The sequence below is a fragment of the Neoarius graeffei genome, chromosome 21, assembly GCF_027579695.1.
Source record: "Neoarius graeffei isolate fNeoGra1 chromosome 21, fNeoGra1.pri, whole genome shotgun sequence".
NCBI classification, from domain to species: Eukaryota; Metazoa; Chordata; class Actinopteri; order Siluriformes; family Ariidae; genus Neoarius; species Neoarius graeffei.
The window spans coordinates 26,350,356-26,374,174 of record NC_083589.1 but is presented as its reverse complement, the minus strand read 5'-3'; the positions used below and the strand labels follow the sequence as shown (position 1 = coordinate 26,374,174).

General features: G+C 41.7%; 1 protein-coding gene across 4 annotated transcripts in view; it reads right to left on the bottom strand.

Moving 5' to 3' along the window:
- lrig3 (leucine-rich repeats and immunoglobulin-like domains 3) overlaps window positions 1-23,819 on the bottom strand; it is a 75,062-nt gene that overhangs the window by 29,292 nt on the left and 21,951 nt on the right. For 2 of the 4 annotated variants that reach the window (XM_060902897.1, XM_060902898.1), the window contains exons 4-7: window positions 8,286-8,414; window positions 6,120-6,263; window positions 5,894-6,037; window positions 2,946-3,089 (exon numbers count right to left, since the gene is read on the bottom strand). In XM_060902897.1, the coding sequence (XP_060758880.1) occupies window positions 2,946-3,089; window positions 5,894-6,037; window positions 6,120-6,263; window positions 8,286-8,414 (561 nt within the window). Of the gene's footprint in view, window positions 1-2,945; window positions 3,090-5,893; window positions 6,038-6,119; window positions 6,264-8,285; window positions 8,415-19,035; window positions 19,115-20,664; window positions 20,805-23,819 lie in introns of those variants that run through there. The other 2 variants (XM_060902899.1, XM_060902900.1) reach the window with 2 other exon arrangements.

The following is a 23,819-nucleotide window of genomic DNA, read 5'->3' as shown; positions in this document are numbered from 1 at the left end:
TTGCACAACATCTCTGAGACATGCCACCAGAGATACATTTAACAATTATTCCACGAAATCGAGTCGTACATGAGCTGATAGCCGACGAGGCGCGTAGCTACGCGCCTCGTCGGCTATCAGCTCATGTACGACTCGATTTCGTGGAATAATTGTTAAATATTAAAAAAAATATATATATTATATATTAAGGTCAGATATTAGTAGCTACGCGCCTCGTCGGCTATCAGCTCATGTACGACTCGATTTCGTGGAATAATTGTTAAATATTAAAAAAAAAAAAAAATTATTATATATTAAGGTCAGATATTAGTAGCTACGCGCCTCGTCGGCTATCAGCTCATGTACGACTCGATTTCGTGGAATAACCATTTCATTCTATCCACATTCACTGGATTTTGAGAAACAGCACATTTTTATCTTTATTTTTAGCAAATTCGATAAGTTAAAACTTTACACAAAACGTCCGACAAAATCATTTCTGCTTAGGCAGACCTCTTAAAAACCTATCGATGGCTGCATGAATTGACTTTGTTTTTTTTGTAGAAAGTGCCGTCTTGCTGTTGTGCCGAGGTATAGAATAGCTTTAGACGTTTATTTAATTCTTCCTTGGACATTTCAGTGATGTAATTTTCAAACTTCTTTGAGCTTTTGAACCAGTCTAAAAAAATTAAACAAATTTTCATGCTTAAAAAGATTAAGAATGTAAACAAGCCGGCGAAATTTGTGAAAAAATGCTATTATACTAATTCTTGAAAAATAAGATACGTTCTTACCATCAAATACTTTCCTTCCATATTTTGTTGCCTTTTTTTGGGGGGGAGGTTTGTTTTCGAGTAGTTTTAATTTTGTCCTCGGTTGGTTCAGCAACACGCTCCACCATTTTGTTTTTCTCTAGTCGTAGAGTAGCCAATCAGAGCACACGATTGCTCATATCCAGTGAGTGTGGATAGAAGAAATTACAATAACTAGCAAACCTGACACGGACTTGGAACGGAAGACGAGCCGTTCTCCCAATTACAAGTCAGTGTGCCATTAAAATGATTTTGAAGCTGATATTTTAAATTCCTATATCATGCCGTTTTAACTAAGAGCGAAAGAAGAAGCTGTCTAATTTGTGTATGTATGCTCAGGTTAAAGCGCTGCGGTTGAAGAAAGACGTAAAAATCACTAATATTTTGCGATGAAAGGTTTAATCCCGTAGGAAAAATAGGTTTTGTAGTGTACTGTGAGGCGAAAATAATGCTAGGCTGAACTAGATGACAATGTTCAAAGTCACTAAAACTTAAAGGGCTGATGACATGAACATGACTCTATGCAATTTCTTAAATAAACTATACAACATGGCAAACGTTAGATTTCTGTTATAATTACGTGAAAAGAAGCTGTTGTTAAGCGAATATCCAACTTTTAAATTGCACAGCGCAAGAAAACTGGGTCCGTGGCTCGCGGCCATGTTGTGACGTCAGCGGGAGAACACGCTGCGGTTCACTGGCTGTTCTACTCTGGTTCTACTCAATGGAAATGGCGCATGAAAACGCCGGTGAACTCTCTAGTGCTAGCTCTTCCTCTTCTGGGAGTCTAGAATTGTGTTGATCTCTTCCGAATAGAATCTATGATAGCCTACCCTCTTTACCCTTTGCCTCTCGTTGCTAGGCGGCAGTTACATGAAAGCCGCAAGCTTTCACAAGCAAATACATGACTGATATCATGCCGACTTTATGATTACATTTATGATTATCATGTAGAATCTATAACTCTACGTACCTTTATCTTATGTCGTTTCACAACACATGTTCTGACAGGAGGACTGTCTTTGGATCCGGCAGAGCTACTAGTAGACCCCCTCCGGAATACTGGCAGTGTTGCCAGATTGGGAGGTTTCCCGTCCAGCTGGGCGGTTTCAAGTGCATTTTGGTGGGTTTCGAAGATATTTTGGGCTGGAAAACTTCAGCGGTATCTGGCAACAGATACTGCTGACGTTTTCCAGCCCAAAATATGTTCAAAACCCACCAAAATGCACTTGAAACCGCCCAACTGGGCGGGAAACCTCCCAATCTGGCAACACTGTGTAGGCACTGCTGATGGTAGTAACACACGTTTGTGCTGAACTGAACACCCAAGAGATTCTTTTAAGCTGGGAAGGGTGTCAAAACAATCCAAATCGAAGTGTTCAGAGCACAGGACGGATGTTGGTGAGGGCTCCCACTTGTCACGAGTGCGCCTGACTTGCTTCACCCACTTCGCATGCAGCTCGGGATCTCTGGGAAACTTGAATAAACTTACCCCATCCTTGTAGGTTTTGGAGCAAAAGCCGGCAACACAACGCGAAGGCATAATAACTATATATATATATATATATATATATATATATAAAATGTCTAATAAAAATACTAATAATGATAAACTGAACACCTGTCGCATCAACAACAAACTGGTAAGTTAGGAGGAAGGTTCTTTCGCTGACATCATATAGCTCCTCCTCCTCTTTCGTCTCCTGGGTGCTGCAGCCCCGTCAAATTTGCCCAAATAGCCGCGTTTATCATAACTTGTAAAATAGGCGCCTTCGTGAATTAATATATGGATCATCGGGAATTACTTTTTATGTTATAAAACATCGCCAAAGATGTCAAAAACGTGTCATCAGCCCTTTAAAATTATGTATTTTTCACCAAAAATTAAAACGAAATTTAAGTTAAATCTACATTAAAATGAAATCCTGTGTCATCTTATGTTGAAACAGCTTAATTTCCGAGTTCACTGAGATCACATCAACTCAGATGAACACCACATCAGATCACCACTATAAACCACACTACCATCCAAATGCTTCCTAAAGCAGGGAAACTCCCCTTATTTCTCTTTCCCTCTCTTATTTTATTATGTCCTTTCCCTTGCTTTAGATTTAAGAGGGGGAAAAAAAAAAAGGAGAGAGAAAGGAGTCATACAGCTCAGCGAGTTTCTGACACGGCTCCCAGGGGTCAGCTTTGATGCGATTGATGGCGTTGTGAGCCAGATGGAGCTGCTGCAGGGACGACAAACCGTACAGCCAACCCTTACTCACGTCGGTCAGATTATTGTACTCCATCTGCCTGCTCACACACAAACACAAACATATATTATTCTCCATCTCACAACCATGCACTCACGAGTCATTCGTTTATAGTGATTTATGTGAGATTTATTTCCCACAGCTTTAAAGTAATAAAGACAAACAATTACTCTATACATGAGGTGTTAGGTCATTGTTATACATACCATATATACACATTTTATTATATACACACACACACACACACACACACACACACACACGGTTGTGCAAAGACGTGAAGTTTATCTTCGAGTGGTGAACGCATATATTCACGAGAGAGTGAAACGAACAAGTGATATTTTTCAACACGAGAAGATAAATTTCATATCTTCACGCTATTGTGCAATGTTCTTTATATTATATGGACACATACACAAAAAAAAAAAAAAAATAATAATAATAATACGCAAGTTAATGAAAAGAACTTTAATTTTGAACCACTTTGCCATTTTGACAATGTGCATCTAGTCAGTGGGAAAACACTGGGAGTGAAATATCGGGAATTATTATACATACAGGACACTTTTTCCATGGAATAAAAACGTCTTCTATTCCCTTCTAGCAGGTTTCATTCATTTGGTTTGATAGCATGCAATATTGTAAGCATATCGCTTATCTTACATGTATTACATCACGCTACCCAATGGAGAATGGGTGTTGAATATGGTTTACGATATTGCATGGTTGTCAAGACAACATGACATCACACGTCGGAGCTGATGTGAATATTCAATGAGAGAGTTTTCTGCTGTGCATGTGCAGAAGCATTTCTATGTTCGCTGGGAAAGAGAAAGACGCTTTGAACACCCAAAAGGCGACAAAAACTTCGTGAGATATTCTTCATGCATATTTACAAGCAGTGGCGAACCACAACTATTATAGCTGGGACTTGAGCTCAGCCAAAATTTAGCCAGACCCACCAAAAAATCAACAGGGCAAAGGAGGTTACTCTGTTGTGTAGCTGTCGATGTTGAGTTTAAAAGTAACTCAGTAAATTACACAGGGAAATGAATAGTTAAGTCTGAGTGAAAAATACTCTAGTGAGCTGCGCGGAAGAAGAGTCTGGAGACAGAAATCTTAGGCCAAGTTTACATTAGACCGTATCTGTCTCGTTTTCTTCGCGGATGCACTGTCCGTTTACATTAAAACGCCTGGAAACGCCGGGAAACGGGAATCCGCCAGGGTCCACGTATTCAATCCAGATCGTGTCTGGTCCGGTGCTGTGTAAACATTGAGAATACGCGGATACGCTGTGCTGAGCTCTAGCTGGCGTCGTCATTGGACAATGTCACTGTGACATCCACCTTCCTGATTCGCTGGCATTGGTCATGTGACGCGACTGCTGAAAAACGGCGCGGACTTCAGCCTTGTATCACCTTTCATTAAAGAGTATAAAAAGTATGAAAATACTGCAAATACTGATGCAAATACTGCCCATTGTGTAGTTATGATTGTCTTTAGGCTTGCCATCCTTCCACTTGCAAGTGGTAAGTGACTTGTGCACAGCGGCTCAGTCCCGAATCACTGCTCGTGCGCTTCACTCGCACGCTCTGAGAGCTGCGCAGGGCCGGAGTGCGCACCCTCCAGAGGGCACTCGCTGTTCAGGGCGGAGTGATTTGGAGCGCAGCCGCTGAGGAGGAAGCGATGAGCCGCACTGACACATTTCAACTTACGTGCCGAATTAGTCATGTGATTAGCGTATCCGTGTATTGGCGTTGCTGTGTGCACGCTAATCGTTTTTAAAAACGTTAATCTGATGATCCGCTGATACGGTCTAATGTAAACCCCACCTTAGTTTCTCGGTCGTTAGCCTGTGCTACTTGCTCTTGATAGAACTGGCTTGACCGCCTTATTAGCATTCACTAACAATACTGATGAATGCTACACCGGCTGGAAGGTGACTTCACTGCTGTGTTGATGACACTGACTTGTGGTTAAGCTAGCGTTGGCCTTCGAGAATGCTGATATGAAGAGTGTGTATGTATTATAATAATAATAATAACAACAACAACTTACTTTTTTTGGGGGTATATCAGATATATTCCTCTTTGACTCGTTCAGCATCACATTAGCTGAATGGAATGGATCTAATATACCACTCAAAAGATCCGCAATGTGGGGTGGCACGGTGGTGTAGTGGTTAGCGCTGTCGCCTCACAGCAAGAAGGTCCGGGTTCGAGCCCCGTGGCCGGCGAGGGCCTTTCTGTGTGGAGTTTGCATGTTCTCCCCGTGTCCGCGTGGGTTTCCTCCGGGTGCTCCGGTTTCCCCCACAGTCCAAAGACATGCAGGTTAGGTTAACTGGTGACTAAATTGACCGTAGGTGTGAATGTGAGTGTGAATGGTTGTCTGTGTCTGTGCGTCAGCCCTGTGATGACCTGGCGACTTGTCCAGGGTGTACCCCGCCTTTCGCCCGTAGTCAGCTGGGATAGGCTCCAGCTTGCCTGCGACCCTGTAGAACAGGATAAAGCGGCTACAGATAATGAGATGAGATCCGCAATGTATTTGGTATGAAAAATACGAGTTTTTCATCACGAGAACATAAACTTCATATCTTCAAGCCAACGTGTGATTTTCTTTTTATTGTATAGACACATTCACAAACAAAAGTGAACCAAATTCATCAAAACAATTCAGTGGTTTTCTCACGAGTGAAGATTTTGGAAAATACGTTACTCAAATGTCCCGCACGTAGTTGGTATGAAAAATATGAGTGGCGTATTTCCCAGTAACACACTCATGTCTATATAATAAATAGTACAATTAGCTCTGTGACTACTGCCATTACAGCATCAGCGCACTCACAAGATTTCCACTTTGCTGAGGCCCCAAAACGCTCCGTCCAGCAGCCGTACGATTCCGTTCCTCTGCATGTTTAAAGACCGAAGTGTCTGAAGGCCGTTGAAGGTCAAGCTTTTGATTCGTCGCAGCCGATTCCTGCTCAGATCCCTGCCAACCACAGCCAGTGAAATGTTCAGCGAAATGTTAAGCATAGATCTTTCACATGCGTAATACGCAACGGGTCACTTACAGGTGTTGGAGGTTGTCAAGCTGGAAGGTCTTGGCAGGGATGGAGTTCAGACGGTTCCGGTTCAGTCTCAACACCAGCAGGGTGTCGGACAGATTTTTAAAGCATTCCGGCTCCAACACAGAGATGCGGTTGTTGTTCATGTACCTGAGCAAAACAAATACGAATCTTGGCATCATATAAAACACACCTCAAGAAAAAGAGAGTTTCTCATCCCACGTGAATTCCAAGTCTGTTGCTCTCATAGATAGGGCTGTATTCATTCAGTCATCCACTCTGAAATCACTTTTTCTTTTCTCTCCTTTTAACTGCAATACGATGTAACAGGCACAATTTAAAAATAAAAGAAATAAAAAGACAGACTAGATGGCAAGCACTCAAATAAATAAGAGACTATTAGGCTTTGCCACCAACATATTACTGCATGAATAGCTCTCGTTACACCAATCACAGAAAATTTTAAATCCTTAATTTAATAAACATGGCTTCCACCCTTATTAGCTTGCAGCTTATGAAACAGCCCTTGATCCAGCACGTCTTATTTTTGCATGATGAGCCAGATGTCATGCTTTAAACTCCCCATTTTGATTTGTGGAATTAATAAAATAAAAAGGGTTTTATTAAAATTGACACAGAACTCCAAAGACATTGGTTTGAGTGTAGTATTGAGTAGATTAAAGTTTCACAGGGTTCCTGCTGGTGCTTGTCATGCTCGTCATTGGTGAACATAATCCATCAGTGACGAAGAGAAAATTGCTAGCAGTCGTCACAGTGACGAATGTATTTGTCATCTTTATTGTCAGTCATATTTTATAGAAATCCCTCCACAAATCCCTCTGTTTGCTGAAATCCAACCCCAGTGAAGAGACGGCAGGAAGCCAGAGTGTAAGCAATGAGCACATGCTTGTGACCAATAAAAATCCACTACACATAATGACCATATGAGTGCTGAGCTTTTGACCAATCGCAGTGCGTCTTATTCAGTCTGGTGTGGTGGTGTAATTATCTCTGCGTGAATCAAATAATGGCGCAGTCTAAGCTGATGAAGTTTTTTTGGTCGAGCTTTTTTTAAGCACTGAAGATGATTTAAGGGTTGAAACAGCCAGGGCGGAGTCACACTCGGTGCCCCGACCATCCCTGAGCACATCGGGCAGTGTCAGTAATACAGGGGTCGGTTAAAAACGCCAAAGTGAAAGTGCTGTCAGCTAGCAAGCGACTGAAGGGAGCTCTGTTTTGGGCAGCGTGGCATGTTGAGTTCCCGTGGCTAACGTACGATGTAAAATCCTGTGTCAGGTTCGTAAATTGATGGGAAATTCAGATTCGTTCACTGTTTGTTCCCAGATTCTTCTCGACTCTGTTCAATTGTAAATCAAGTTTTGTGTTGAAGTAAAGGCTAAAGGGAGTCCTCATACCTCTTTAGAATAATTCCCTGATAAAATAAATAACCTTCAGTAATCTCAAACTAAACAGGTTTATTTTAGCTTGAAGGTGCACAGGCTGCCCAAAATCAAGTCTATATCATCAGAGGCTGGAGTGAAGCCCAAATTTTATCTGTAATGGAGAGACCTAGCTGTATCTGTACAAACATTTGAATTGTGCCAGTTTGGTTGGTATAAACCTGGATTAAGTCCACTTTGATAAATCGGTAACAAAGAAAACAAAAAAACACAGACTAAGTGAGGAAAAAATTAGAAAAAGTAAAGAATTCTTCTTCGACTTGATATTTCAAGGAAAAAAGTGGAGAATATTTTTCAGAAGCCAGCAGGAACTGTGGTTTCATAAAACTAAAGACACTGATTGTTATTTAAACAGTATTTCTGGATATTGAATAGTTAAAATATAGTAAATTTAACCCCAAATCAACAGTATCGTAAATGTGAGCTGCAAAGCTAGTGAGCAGTTTAAAGTAATCAAGTCAAGTGCTGATGTATGAGCACACTGGAAGCTGAAGTCTGTTGCCAAAACAAACAAGACAATTACAAAAACATATTGGACTCCATTAAATGTAATTATATTATAAACAGTTAAATATGAATTATGGCTGTGGTGTTTAACATCATTACACGGCTAGCATTTCTGCTGTACACAAAGTTCCTTAATGAAAGGAACAGTGCGTGTGTGCGCGCGCATGTGTGTGGGTTTTTATCCAAAAGATGATGAACCACTCACAGGTTTTTCAGAGGGAGAAAAGGGAATCCCTTCACGTCCACCAAGTTGTTATTGCTGAGGTCCAGGGTCTCCAGGGCAGACAACAGTCTGAGCTGCTCTGGTGATATGCTTGAGATCTTGTTATTCGCTCTGAAAACAGACATTCAGCAAGACAAATTAATTCCAGAGAGAGAAAGGGCAACATTTCCCTAATGGTGGTCAGCAAGCTCATATTTTCACTCAGACTCACGCAGTGACAATGAGCAGTCTTGTTTTAACCTTCCCGCAGTGGTGGATCACATACGTCAGATTATAATGTCCTTAGTCATGGACTTGGAGAATTCCATGTCCCCCTGTGTGGGAGATTTTTATAATATATAACGTGTCTCATCTCATTATCTCTAGCCGCTTTATCCTGTTCTACAGGGTCGCAGGCAAGCTGGAGCCTATCCCAGCTGACTACGGGCGAAAGGCGGGGTACACCCTGGACAAGTCGCCAGGGCATCACAGGGCTGACACATAGACACAGACAACCATTCACACTCACATTCACACCTACGGTCAATTTAGAGTCACCAGTTAACCTAACCTGCATGTCTTTGGACTGTGGGGGAAACCGGAGCACCCGGAGGAAACCCACGCGGACACGGGGAGAACATGCAAACTCCGCACAGAAAGGCCCTCGCCGGCCACGGGGCTCGAACCCGGACCTTCTTGCTGTGAGGCGACAGCATTAACCACTACACCACCGTGCCGCCCTATATAATGTGTGTGTGTGTGTGTGTATATATATATATATATATATATATATATATATATATATATATATATATATATACACACACACACACACACACACAGCTGAGGACCAAATGTCCCCACAAGGATAGTAAAATCTGACAATTTTGACCTTGTGGGGACATTTGGATGGTCCCCACAAGGAAATTGCTGTTTTTTTTGGTTGTTTTTTTAAATAACAAAAAAAAAAAAAAAAAGAGCCTAAAAGTTTCCTTTTCATTACTGAGGTGAAGGTTAGGATTAGGTTTAGGCACAGCATTAATTAACAACAATAATAATGTCAATGGAAGGTCCTCAAAAGGATAATGAGACAAACGTGTGTGTGTACTGAGCTACTCTATGTCAGCGTTCCATGCAACAGGTCAAAACAGCTGAATGCCTGAGTGGCATGTTATTTTGTTTATAAGGTAATTACTTACAAGGTATTTAAAAAAAAAAAAACTCTCTGCCAATTACTTGGTCGATGAATAGCATTCCCTCAGTGAAAGCACGCCATGGCCGAGACTGGCAATTTCCTGGGTTGCACGCCTCCTAAATTGCAGTGCATGAGCTGCCTCTGTTATAAACAGAGACTATACAGTACTGCCTTTGTGTGCGTGTGTGTGTGTGTGTGTGTGTGTGTGTGTGTGTGTGTGTGTGTGTGAGTTAGTGAGGGACAGAACACGTAAGGGCGGGAGAGGGCTGAAGTTGGGAATAAGGGTGTTGCTTAAAATGTAGTGTTGACCTTGCTGCTGCATTCAGAGATCCTATCAGTACGATACACCCCACTGAAAACAGGCTTACACCAGGAATCCACATCATTCTTTTATTCGTCTCGAATTGAACACCTGTGCTGTTGAAACTCATCTCTACCTGCTGTTACCTACACAATGTTTACATATCCAGTACACACCATCCCATCCCACACCAGACCCATTTCCCCTGCAGCCATCCACCCTTCCATCATCACCTCTTCTCTTGTTTGAAAAGAGGAAAGAAAGGAAGAAAGAAGAAAACAAAGAAAGAAGAAAAGAAAGAAAAGAAACGAAACCCTTCCTGGCTGTCAGTAACAGTAAGCCACCCACAGAAAAGGGTACAAGCTGGTCTTTTGTGTGCAGATTTGCACAAGGCTTTTGCATGCACCACGATCACATCACCTGGGGCTCTCTTTTCACCTTACCCACTGGCTGCTGGCCTGCATCCTGAATTTCCAGTTTTTCTCTCCTTTTGCTGGGTGGGGTGGGGGGGTTGAAAGCCAAAAGATGAAACCGCAATGTTCCTAGACCTTGTGTGAATGCTCTAGTGGCTACCCGGGCCTCTGAAACAACATGGTAGCAGGGTGATGCTCTCAAGAGGGATTTCCACCCACCTGTATTTATTAGGCATATTTTTAAATCTCAAGATGGACAATATTTTGGTGTGAAAGAAATCAAGCAAACATCAATCTCTCCACTGATACTCTGAATCTGCACGTCATACTGAACTGTCAACACCATACGCTCATCGAACACTTTATTAGGAACACCTGGACACCTCATTCATGCAATTATCTAATGAACCAATCATGTGGCAGGAGTGCAATACATATCATGCAGATTCAGGTTCACATCGAACATCAGAACTGGGAAAAAACTAGATCGCTGTGATTTTGACCGTGGCATGATGATCTGGAATTTTCACTCACAGCAGTCTCTACAGTTTACTAAGGGCTGGTGTGATTTATAAAAAAAACAAAAACAAACAAACAAAAAAAAAAACCCTCCTGCATCCAGTGAGCTGCAGTTATGCAGACGAAAACGTCTTGATGAAAGAGGTCAATGGGGACTGGCTCGAGCTGACAGAAAGGCTCCAGTAGCAGAAAAGCATCTCAGAATGCACACCATGTTGAACATTGAGGCAGATGGGCTACAACAACAGATCATCATGTTGGGTTCCGTTTCTGGCAGCCAAGAACAGAAAGCTGAGGCTGCAGTGGGCACAGGATCACCAAAACTGGACAGCTGAAGACTCAAAAACGTAGCCTGGTCTGATGGATCTTGGTTTCTGCTGAGGCACACAGACGGTGGGGTCAGAATTTGGCGCCAACAGAATGAATCCATGGACCCAGCCTGCCTTGTGTCAACAATCAACAGTCCAGGCTGGTGGGGGTAATGTAGTGGTGTGAAGAATGCTTTCTTGGCACACACTGGGCCTGTTAATCGCTTGAATGCCACAACCTATGTGAGTATTGTTGCTGACTGCGTGTATCCCTTCATGGCCACAATTTACCCATCTTCCAATGGCTACTTCCAACATGATAATGCACCGTGTCAAAGCAAAATTCATCTCAATCTGGTTTCATGAACATGACAAGGAGTTCAAATGTTCTTCAGCGGCCTTCCAAGTCACCGGATCCGAATCCAACAGAACATCTTTGGTATGTGGAAAAATGGAAGAATCACATCATGAAAGAGCATCTGAATGAAAAATCTGTAGGAATTGCATGATGCAATCATGTCAACATGGACTAGAATCTCAAAGGAATGTTTTCAACCATGCCACGAAGATCTGAGGCTGTTTTTCGAGCAAAGGGAGGCCCTACCCAGTATTAGTATAGCAACATTCCTCATAAAGTGCTCAGTGAGTAGGTTCCTGTTGTGGTGCATGTATCATGTGTGGAGTTCTGGACATAACCCATGACTGTGGTTTCTGTATGACTGGAGATCCTCCAATCCCACTTTGTTGTGCACTCTTCAGTTCAGAGTATTCATACAGCACTAACTGACAAACAGCTTGGTCAGTATTTTCTAGAACTGCCCTTTTGGCAAATCTGGAATAAAAACAATACGACCTAGGCTTTGCCTTTGAAAAAGAAGACCGCCGAGTTAGCAAGGCAGATGGACGCAAGATATAAAACATCAGACATGTACTTATGTGGAGGTGCTGTTTCAGCAGAGCTTGTGTCTGTTTCCATGTAGCGCTGATTATTTAGCAGTTATTCCATGAAATTGAGTCGTACATGAGCTGATAGCTCCGAGTTGGCTATAAGCCATGTATGGCGAGATTGAGTGGAATGACTTATTCTATCCACATTTACTGGATTTTGAGAAACAGAACATTTATTTTTATATTTTGTGAATTCAATAAATAAAAGCTTTATACAAAACATCCAACAAAATCATTTCCGCTTAGAATGTAACCAAATCGGTGAAATAATGAGCAATTTGTGAAAAATGCTATAATAATAATAATAATAATAATAAATTATTATTATTATTACAACCCCAATTCCAAAAAAGTTGGGACAAAGTACAAATTGTAAATAAAAATGGAATGCAATGATGTGGAAGTTTCAAAATTCCATATTTTATTCAGAATAGAACATAGATGACATATCAAATGTTTAAACTGAGAAAATGTATCATTTAAAGAGAAAAATTAGGTGATTTTAAATTTCATGACAAAAACACATCTAAAAAAGTTGGGACAAGGCCATGTTTCCCACTGTGAGACATCCCCTTTTCTCTTTACAAGAGTCTGTAAACGTCTGGGGACTGAGGAGACAAGTTGCTCAAGTTTAGGGATAGGAATGTTAACCCATTCTTGTCTAATGTAGGATTCTAGTTGCTCAACTGTCTTGGGTCTTTTTTGTCGTATCTTCCGTTTTATGATGCGCCAAATGTTTTCTATGGGTGAAAGATCTGGACTGCAGGCTGGCCAGTTCAGTACCCGGACCCTTCTTCTACGCAGCCATGATGCTGTAATTGATGCAGTATGTGGTTTGGCATTGTCATGTTGGAAAATGCAAGGTCTTCCCTGAAAGAGACGTCATCTGGATGGGAGCATATGTTGCTCTAGAACCTGGATATACCTTTCAGCATTGATGGCGTCTTTCCAGATGTGTAAGCTGCCCATGCCACACGCACTAATGCAACCCCATACCATCAGAGATGCAGGCTTCTGAACTGAGCGCTGATAACAACTTGGGTCGTCCTTCTCCTCTTTAGTCCGAATGACACGGCGTCCCTGATTTCCATAAAGAACTTCAAATTTTGATTCGTCTGACCACAGAACAGTTTTCCACTTTGCCACAGTCCATTTTAAATGAGCCTTGGCCCAGAGAAGACGTCTGCGCTTCTGGATCGTGTTTAGATACGGCTTCTTCTTTGAACTATAGAGTTTTAGCTAGCAACGGCGGATGGCACGGTGAATTGTGTTCACAGATAATGTTCTCTGGAAATATTCCTGAGCCCATTTTGTGATTTCCAATACAGAAGCATGCCTGTATGTGATGCAGTGCCGTCTAAGGGCCCGAAGATCACGGGCACCCAGTATGGTTTTCCGGCCTTGACCCTTATGCACAGAGATTCTACCAGATTCTCTGAATCTTTTGATGATATTATGTGCTGTAGATGATATGTTCAAACTCTTTGCAATTTTACACTGTCGAACTCCTTTCTGATATTGCTGCACTATTTATCGGCGCAGAATTAGGGGGATTGGTGATCCTCTTCCCATCTTTACTTCTGAGAGCCGCTGCCACTCCAAGATGCTCTTTTTATACCCAGTCATGTTAATGACCTATTGCCAATTGACCTAATGAGTTGCAATTTGGTCCTCCAGCTGTTTCTTTTTTGTACCTTTAACTTTTCCAGCCTCTTATTGCCCCTGTCCCAACTTTGAGATGTGTTACTGTCATGAAATTTCAAACGAGCCAATATTTGGCATGAAATTTCAAAATGTCTCACTTTCGACATTTGATATGTTGTCTATGTTCTATTGTGAATACAATATCAGTTTTTGAGATTTGTAAATTACTGCATTCTGTTTTTATTTACAATTTGTACTTTGTCCCAACTTTTTTGGAATCGGGGTTGTATTTTTTTTTTTGAAAAAGAAAAAAAAACAAAAAGATACACAGTCTTACCAGGGCTCGAAATTCATATATTTTTTCCACCAGCCAGCCGGACTAGTTACCTTCCAAAGTAACTAGCCAAACAGAAAATCAACTTGCCAAAATTTGCTCATGTACGAATTTTATTTCTGTCAAAAATAACACAAAAAAAGAGAGTAGTTACCATTGTTCATGACTAATGTGCATTTATTTCAAGACCCAAGTATTTTGATACTCGTTAAATACATAAACGAGAACAACACAGAGCACCATAATATAATCCAAAAATAAAAAATCCAAAAAAATGCCAGATGACTGACCCCTTCCATTTTTAATTTGTCGCTGAAATTGACAGAGCTTACACGGTAGCCTATGCAACACCAGCGATTGCACGAACTGAGTCAGCGCTGTAAACCGAAACTAGAAAATCTTCCCGCAAGTTCCTTTCAGCACCTAGATGTCGCCCGGGATTGGCTGGCAAGTGCGTGACGTTATTGTTTTTTTGTTTTTTTTTACCCTTAGGCAGCCTCTCACGTTACTGCCTGAGGGACAGGGAGAAAACCACCGGAAAACGTTTTAAACAAACGCAACAAACACGAAACAAATGCAAGTCGGCAGATGACCATAAAATTCTCGATAGTTACGATATAATAATTTTACGTATCTCTCACAGAATTTTCGGAGATATATCGAGTATATTCGATATATCGCACAGCCCTAGTCTGAATCTTCGCTTCATATTAGGGCTGTAACGATACACCCAACTCACGATTCGATTCGTATCGCGATTTTTGACCCACGATTCGATACGCCCACGATTTTTTTAAAAATGTTTTTTTAAAGTAGTAAATTTGACTTATTAACATTTACTTACTTACATTAACTATTTAATAACAAATAATTCAGACCACTGCAGAGAATGAGTAATATGTATGCAAAAATGAACAAATGTATATCCAAAGATTGTTTTATTTCTCAAAATAATACTGTTGAGCCGGAAGCTCTGTTTTTTTCGGTTCTGAAAAAGTCATTTTTCCAAATCGTGTAAATCCGTTAAGATTTTTTTGGGGGGTGGCTCTCTCACTGTCTCACTCTCATAGGGCCAATGATTTTCTGTGATCACGGAAAACAGATGGAAATTACGGAATTTTTATAGTGAAACATTGCTCGCGTGTCAAAATGTAACTGCTGCTGAAGGCTTCCGCCCAAGCAGACATGCCTTCAGTGTTGCCAGATATTGCTAACGTTTTCCACCCCAAAATAAGTTCAAAACCATCCAGAAAACACCTAAACCTGCCCAATCTGGCAACACTGCATGCCTTTCCGGTCAAGTGATTGTGATTGGCTTGTGGCACACCTAGCCAGCCAATGAGCTGCTTGTTTACAGATTCGCTCCCCGCGTCGCAACCAGAATGGCGACCGCTTAAAAGAAATGAATGCTCTGCCAGTGGCGAGTGTGGACGTTGCGTGACTCGCAGAAGATTGTTGCAGGTCGGCGAAAAAACGACTTACTAATAGATATAAAAAAATAAAAGTAATTTAAGTAAGTTTAAAATGTAAATTAAATAAAAAGTAAAGTATTCATAAATTGAAGTTTGGAAGCGCCTCTGTTTTTGGGCTGAGGAGAAGTTTGAAAGGGTGTACCGCGATTCTGCCTTCTTGTATCGCGATACGGATCGTGGCTCTGCGTATCGCGATTTCGATACGCATAATCGTTACAGCCCTACTTCATATATATATTTTTTATTTTCAACTAGTCAGCCGGGCTGCCTAGTGACAGGAATTACCCGCCAAATGACAAATTAAGTTGCCTCGGGTGACCGGACCACCGCAAATTTCGAGCCCTACTAACCATCAAATACTTTTATTCCATATTTTGTTGCTTTTTTTTTGTGGGTTTGTTTTCAAGTAGAGTTTTTATTTCGTCCTCGGTTGGTTCAGCAACACACTCCTCCATTTTGTTTTTCTCTACTCCCAGTATATGAGCTGGCTGGCTACTCTGCTTACTAGGCTATCAGAGCACACGATTGCTCATATCCAGTAAACGTGGATGGAATAATACCCATTACACCTCTCAATTCACAATGCCGGAAGCCTGAAAAGAACCGTGACAGTCCTTCAGGTTTAGGATGGCTGCCGTTTATATCATACATCATCTAAGCTCAAAGCTTATATCATAACCTCCTCCAGGACACAATCACTAGCTGCTGGAATGGAGGAGTCCAATTGCTCAACACCCTTCACATAGTCTGTGTTATATCAAATGTTCTCTGTCTGAAATCCCCTCTCCCCTTCTATCCACCCCACCTACCCTTTTCTGCTCTCTCAAATGCCAACATCGGTGCATACAGATGTGTGTGAGCAAGTTCCTTATATTAAGAGCTTTATCTCTTAATCTCCCATCTTCCCAGCCCGGAGCGCACACAGACAAGCGGCGCATTGTGCCATGAAAAGGCACACTTCAAAATTTGTTCAGCCAATTTTTGGCAAATAAGCTCGTTAGACAACATTACTCGAATGGTTTCAGGCTGCGGCCAGTCAGCCTCAGCGACCTTCCTTTTCACACGATGGTGAAATGCAAAAATGTGCACGAATGGAGTTTTAGTAGTGTTGAAGATTGTTGCAGGGGGTAGCTAAACACATTAGGAACCTGTTCACTATAGAAATATAGACATTATGGACCTGCAAGGTGATACTTAAAAAAAAAACCCGCTACACCTGGCTTTATAATGCTTCATATGTATTCTTTTCATTTTTACACTGCCTGTGTAAACCCCCCCAAACACACACAACGGGCATTTAAAAACACCTCCATATGAAACAATTTCAGCATACTTTCCCAATGAAGTCAGGATAAAGTCTCCAAAAAGAATTAATGACATGGCTACAACTACGGATCCTTGCTAAGCCCCCATGCAATTTTTCACTCTTTTCCTTTTTTCCCCCCCCTCTTTCACCTCCCCTTTTCTCTGTGGGTTACGAGGCGAGGAAGGGGGGAGGGAGACATACTCGAGTATCGAATGCCACTTAGTTCTTATTTAAACAGTAAGGCAGACATAGAGGCAGCTCTCATCAACTTGCCTGACCCAGAAGCCTGGAGAAAATCAAAACGCTGATAACCCAACAGCTGGGAACAATTCAAATCACCGGCGTTTTGGAAAATTGAACAATTTGCATGGAATTTGGTTGGAGGGGTTTCTCTTCCAATGAGGCCAGATTTCCATTCTTTGATTGGTACTGTGGCCAAATTATTATCATTATTACTACTACTACCACCACCATCACATCAAATATTAAACTGCCAAGACGACACTGAAGTGCACCAATGGAAAATGTATGGCGTTTTCTTTCCATATACCTGCGTGACTATTTAATAACTTCATACTTATTACTAACCTTAAGACAAATCATGTAGTATTTTATGATGCAAGAACATCCATCCATTAAGCCTAGGTCACAACCGGACGTACGATTTTTTGGCCATGTGATTTTTGGCGTTTCCCCAAATTGCTGCGTTTTTTTTTTTGTTCGTGGAGAAAGACGCACGTTGGCTGCAAGTTTGTCTTGCAACCTGAAAAAAACGTAAGCGCCCGTAGAGTTTGTCTGACATGACAAAGAACCTCTGCGGCCAGTCTACGGCTCAAAAATCAGCACGTCACACGCGCGTCCTCTGTGCATTTCTTGCGTTTTCTGCACGCAGACCGGCCGTAGGAGTCTACGTGACCGAGGCATTATCTATACTGCATAATGGCCAGAGTCGTGGGGGAAGCTGGAACCAATCCTAGCTGACTTTGGGTGAGAGGCAGGATACACCCTGGGCAGGTCGCCAATCTACAATCTACTCACATTCACGGGCAATTTAGAGTAGCCAGTTGATCTAATCTGCATGTCTTTGAATTGATGGAGGAAACCCGAGCACCCAGAGGAACCCATGCAGGTACGGGAAGAACATGCAAACTCCACAAGAGCCACTTTTTGACCAACAGAGAATGGGTTCATGAACCGGGTCTGTTCAGGATTCTTCTTTGAACCTTGGTGCGTGCTAATGAACTAGTCCAGGTTTTCACCTATTGAGTGGAACCATTGAAAAAGCTGCCTTTGTCCCATGTACACTAGAGCACAGCCAACTTCCTCCTCTGCATTTAACCCACCTGAAGCAGCGCACACGCACACAAAACTGGGCAGCTATACTACACACCCTGTACACTATATGGGGAGCAGTTGGGGGTTAGGTGTCTTGCTCAAGGGCACTTCAGCCATGGATACAGAGGAAGGGTAAAGCAGTTAATTCACTCCCCCCACATTCTTCCTGCCAGTCCAAGAACCAATGACCCTTTGAGTCCAAGGCTGCTTTTCTAACCTTTAGGCCATGGCTGCCCTCATCAAGGCCATGGCTGCCTTGTAAATGAAGGATGTGTCAAGGGTGAACAGAGGGCGTTGCACAATGCCCAATGGATGTCAACAGTAGTAGCAAGATGGTGGAGCACATTGAGTGACCTTTTGTTCTGTTACTGCAGATATTTGCTTTCGTTCCATTTTTTTCAAAAGAGGTGTCCTTTTCTGTTGAGTTCTCCATTGCTGTGCCCTTCTTCCTCTCCAAACTAATGACATGCTCACTTATGTTATGGTTTGCAGTGGAAAAACCAGCTATATTTATGGGGGAATCCATGGCCTAATGGCTCGAGAAGCAGCTTTGGGACCAAAAGGTTGCCGGTTCGATGTCCTTGACCAGCAGGAATGGCTGAAGTGCCCTTGAGCAAGGCACCTAACCCCCAACTGTTCCCCAGGCTGCTCTGGGTATGTTGTACGTCAGTCTGGATAAGAGCATCTGCTAAATGCCATTAAACGTAATGCAATGGTTCCAGCCGAGAACCAACTATTCAGGTTCCAAACCAATTTATTTTTGGTTGAAACACTAATAAAAGGTTTGAAATTTGGTGCACAAATCAGAACAGAACTCGTTCTCTGTTGGTGGAGTAACAAAAGGGGGAACAGAAAAGCTCCAGTCAGCCATGAGGTACAAACCCTGAACCTTTTTGGTGTGAGGCAACAGTAGCCACTGCAGCACCATGAAAAAACACCATTATGTTATACATTATTAGAAAAGCTAGGATATCTTACAATCCGTCTTCATAATCAGCTTCTTGATATTAGTCACATCTGCGGTGAATTAACCAGCAACTGCGAAAGAAAGACCATTAAGATTTCTGAATTTATTTTCCCTGTCATTTTCTTCTGGTTGATTTGAGTTTGGTGGGGCTGTATTTTGAGAGGTCAACCAAAGTATAATCAGAATTCGACATCTCTAAGTCTGCTCCCCCTTTAACCCAACCGCAGAAACGAAAGCTGGGATCAAACACCATGATATTTTTGTCTTTCATGATGGTCACCATGTCAGATTAGACAATCACAGTGCCATAAATTCATGTCTTGGTCAGGAGACTGGCAACACTACAAGTTCGACCCTGACCAATCATCGTTCAGGTCTCTGCGTGCCGTTGAGGAGGAGGGTCAAGAAACTATCAATCATGGCTATCAAGTCAACATAGCAAGTCAAACTAGGCAAGAAAATAGAAAAAAATTGGACATGTTAGACTTTTCGTCGGGCCCAGACACCACGTCATAGTTCTTCCATCATGTCTCACTACGAGGCCTGTTCATCGTTCCAGGCACTGGAAATTTGTCCACGGTGTTGAATTCTTGTAGTCTGATCCTGGCATCAGGTGACCATTTGACAGAGAAACTGCGCCTTACAGCATGTTTTTAAACGTGGAGGAAAGAACAAGAATTAGTACTACAAGATTACTGTACTCAGGATCGAAATGCGTCTTAAATAAATTAACCATTTATACACTAGGGTCCTTGTTACTTGTCCATGGACACACTGAAAAGCCGAGACTGCCGTTTGTGTTTTTCTCTTTCCTCTCCAAGATAAAATCTCAGGACGTTCATAAGCAGACAAATCTGATCTTGCAGAGTTTCACCTGCAACCCAAAGTGGTTAATAACGCAGTCAGGACTACAGTGATCAAGAAATGAGAGAACAAACATCAGTTTAAATCAAACCAGATGCAATAAGCGCACTGTAAACACTCAAGTTGCTCCAAAGGGAGACGACCCGTGTCCTGATGATCTGCCTAATCAGGCAGAAAATCATATCTTTTCCTTATAATCATTTTGGATTTATAGATATGCATTTCTTGAACCAACCATTTATAAATATTTAATAAATGCCAGGGCCTTGAACATTTATGTTTGCCTCCATTTATATTCTTTGAAACCCAGTCAAATGCTCACACACTTTTCTGCTGGCTCACAGCAGTCATGGTTCTTATTACAGGCGCCACTGCAGAAGACGGAGTCATCAGATGGCTTTGCCAACTTCTGTTCTCCTTCCAGAACGAAATACCACACACATGCGCACACAAACCTACTCGGAAAAATAAATAAATAAAATCGCTGATAGATCCTCGACTGGGCCTTTTAAATGTACAGATTTTCAAAAGACTGTGTGTGGTAAAGTATTAAACAAATCAAACAGTCTCTCTTAGGAGAACTTTAAAAAAAAAAAAAAGAATCATTAGAGGACAGCTGGATGATTGAGGATAATAACATTAACTCTTTTATTTAAAAAAAAGTCAGTCATCCAGAAGTTAGTGAAAGTTTGAATGACTTTCCAAATGCCTAAAAGTAAAGGTTTACAAGGACTGATCTGAAAAAGCCCAAGTGAAAATCGGGCACAACAAATTACCTGGGGAGGCAGTTTCCAGAGCCAGCCATTTCCTCATTCACACCTGCACATAGCAGATACTCAGAGTGTGTGTGTGTGTGTGTGTGTGTGTGTGTGTGAGTGAGAGAGTGATCTCGATGCGAGTACACACTTGAACAGCCCTCAGCAGTAGATCGTGTCCCAACATGTTGACTCACAGTCTGGGGAGGATATAATGTCTAGCCTTTGGCTCGGAAATATACGGTGTCTCGTCTCGAATGCGATCATACCCCCCCCCAAAAAAAAAAACCCTCAACCAGTGTGATGTGTTACTTTCTTCTGTTTGCTTATAAAAGACACACTCTCTCTCTCACACTCTTTCTAAAGCATTAGCTTTAATAAAATCTAGAGTTCTAGGATACTGATCTTAAAGTTTTGCATATCCTTCAAAAAAAGTGTCACAAAAAAGCCAATGCACATCTGATGCATTTCCGAAGCACTTTTCAGTCACGTCTCAGGGAACAGATAAGCTCTCTTTCTCACCAGTGTTTCGCTCCACAATCCGGCTCCGAGTCGACGACTGGTTAGATAAAAACGTAAACGTTGTTCTTTGTACGCTTTAAGTCTAACCTACCAATCTAAAGTTTGTACACCCCGACTCGACTCATTCATACGTTTTTCTGTATTTTCTACATTGTACAACAATATTAAAAAGACATTAAAACTATGAAATAACATATGGAACATGTTATTTGGAATTGTCATTTAAAAAAAAGTGTTAAAATAAAATGTTTTATATTTTAGATTCTTCAAACTATCCAGCGTTGACCCTGATGACTCTTTGTACAGTATTGGCATTATCTTAACCAGCTTCATGAGGTTGAAAAAGCTTTTCGATTAACTTTTGATGAGGCACACGTGTTAATTATACCCCTTTTCCACCAAATCAGTTCCAGGGCTGGTTCGGGGCCAGTGCTGGTGCTGGTTCACAACTCGTTCAACTTGCGAGCCAGCTGAGAACCAGTTTGCTTTTCCATCGCTCGCGGTGCTAAGCGGAGCCACGTCATTACGTCGCTGTATACGTCAGTTACGTCGCTGTATACGTCAGTTACGGCACTACGTTTACATAAACCTTGGCGCGAATATCAAAGCAAAAACAACACGGAAGAAGCAGCAGCGGCAACAACAACAATAATAATGGATGACTTCGCGTTTGTACAGCTGCTGCTTCTCGACGCTTAAAAATGGCGATCTTTCGCGGTCTTGTTATTGTTGTTGGTCTTAACAACTCCGCCCCCCTGCTGACGTAAGCGGTGCTTTCCTCTGGCCCAGCAGAGAGTTGGTGCTAGCCTGGAACCAGTTTTTCTGGCCCCAGAGCCAGTTCTTTGTCAGTGGAAACAGAAAACCCGGTTCCAAACTAAGCACTGGTCCCGAACCAGCCCTGGAACTGCTTTGGTGGAAAAGGGGCATTAGTGGACTCATTTCTTGCCTTCTTAATGTGGTTGAGACCAAACAGTAAATAATAAAAACAGTAAATAGCCCTATTCAACTCCACAACTGTAGTAATCCACATTATTCTCTCCACATTCACTGGGTATGAACAACCATGCGCTCTGATTGGCTACTCTACTACTAGGCTATCAGCTCATATATTGTGAGTAGAGAAAAACAAAATGGCGGAGCGTGTTGCTGAACCAACTGAGGACGAAAAAAAAAAAAAACTCTACTCGAAAACAAAACCCCAAAAAATACAAAAACAACAAAATATGGAATGAAAGTATCTTTTTTTTTTTCCCCAAGAATTATTATAGCATTTTTCACAAATTGCTACTGTCATTTCGCCGGTTTGTTTACATACTAAGTGGAAATTATTTTGCCGGACGTTTTGTATAAAGTTTATATTTATCGAATTTGCAAAAAAAAAAAAAAAGGTCCGTTTCTCAAAATCCAGTGAATGTGGATATGATAAAACAGTTATTCCACTCAGTCTTGTCGTACACGGCTTATAGCTCATGTACGACTTGATTTCATGGAATAACTTAAACATGTCAAGAACTGCTCAACTAAGTAAAGAGAAACAACCTCCATCATTACTTTAAGACATGAAGTGACCTTTAATTAATTAAACTAAACAAAAAACACTGAATTAGAAGGTGTCCAAACTTTTGACTGGTACTGTATTTCTTTTTCACGCGAGAGTATGGGTGAAATCATGCACATTACACCAAGATGCGAACCTGTAGTGTAGAACTGTTCTATTCTTGGTGGCACTACAAAAGGAACTGAAACATTGTGGATTGGACAGAATGAAGATTACGTTACATAGGCATGTCGCTTCAGTGTCGTATTCAGTCTGGGTCACACTGTACTGCTCAAGCACCGTAATGATATTTTGATACAGACTGATGGAAAAAAAAAATCCAGTAAGAATCCAGAGAGGCTTTAGAGGTCACCATAGACTTCCATTTTAAAAAGTGACATGGGTTGATGTGCTGGTTCAGGAATCATTTAATCCACTTCCCTTTCTGTATTGCCGGGTTTCAGTCATGTGACCTTTCTTAGCGGTTTAACCGGAAGTGAAATAGCTGGTGGTCTAAACAGCTGCCGTAGTGCAAACAACTAGCAATAACTTGGAGTACGCTCGTAATCTAGAAGCCACTGCTGGCTTTAGATCTATTCAGAAGATTGCTATGTGCAATGGAATCGACCCCTACAGTCTGGGAAAGAAGGATTTGTCATACAATCTCGAAAACTACCCTTCAGTCGAGTTCCCCGACATCTCGAACTATCTGGTGTTGCAGACGTCCTTCTACACCACAAAACGGATGAAAGCGTGGAAGAGTACGGAGGCTTACAACTTTTTTTGTACGTGACTGGGTAAAGGATCTCGCTATCAAGTTGCTGCCGAATGAATCCTGGATTGTTTTTGCCCGTGTAAGGATATTTTTTAAGCTTTTCGTTCACGTCTTTACAACGAAGCGCTGCAAGTTGAAGTGTAAACAAACAGTTGGCTTGATTCTCACTTGTGTTGGCTCTTATCTCTCAGCTAAATCATTCACAAAGATCATCAGAAACCCCTTTAAAGACCTGGATCTTAGTTAAACAAGACGGAGAAGTGATCACGGCGCATTGTAACTGTACGGCTGGGGAAGAATTTTGTCGCGACCTTCATGCATATGGACTTTGTGAGGAGTAAA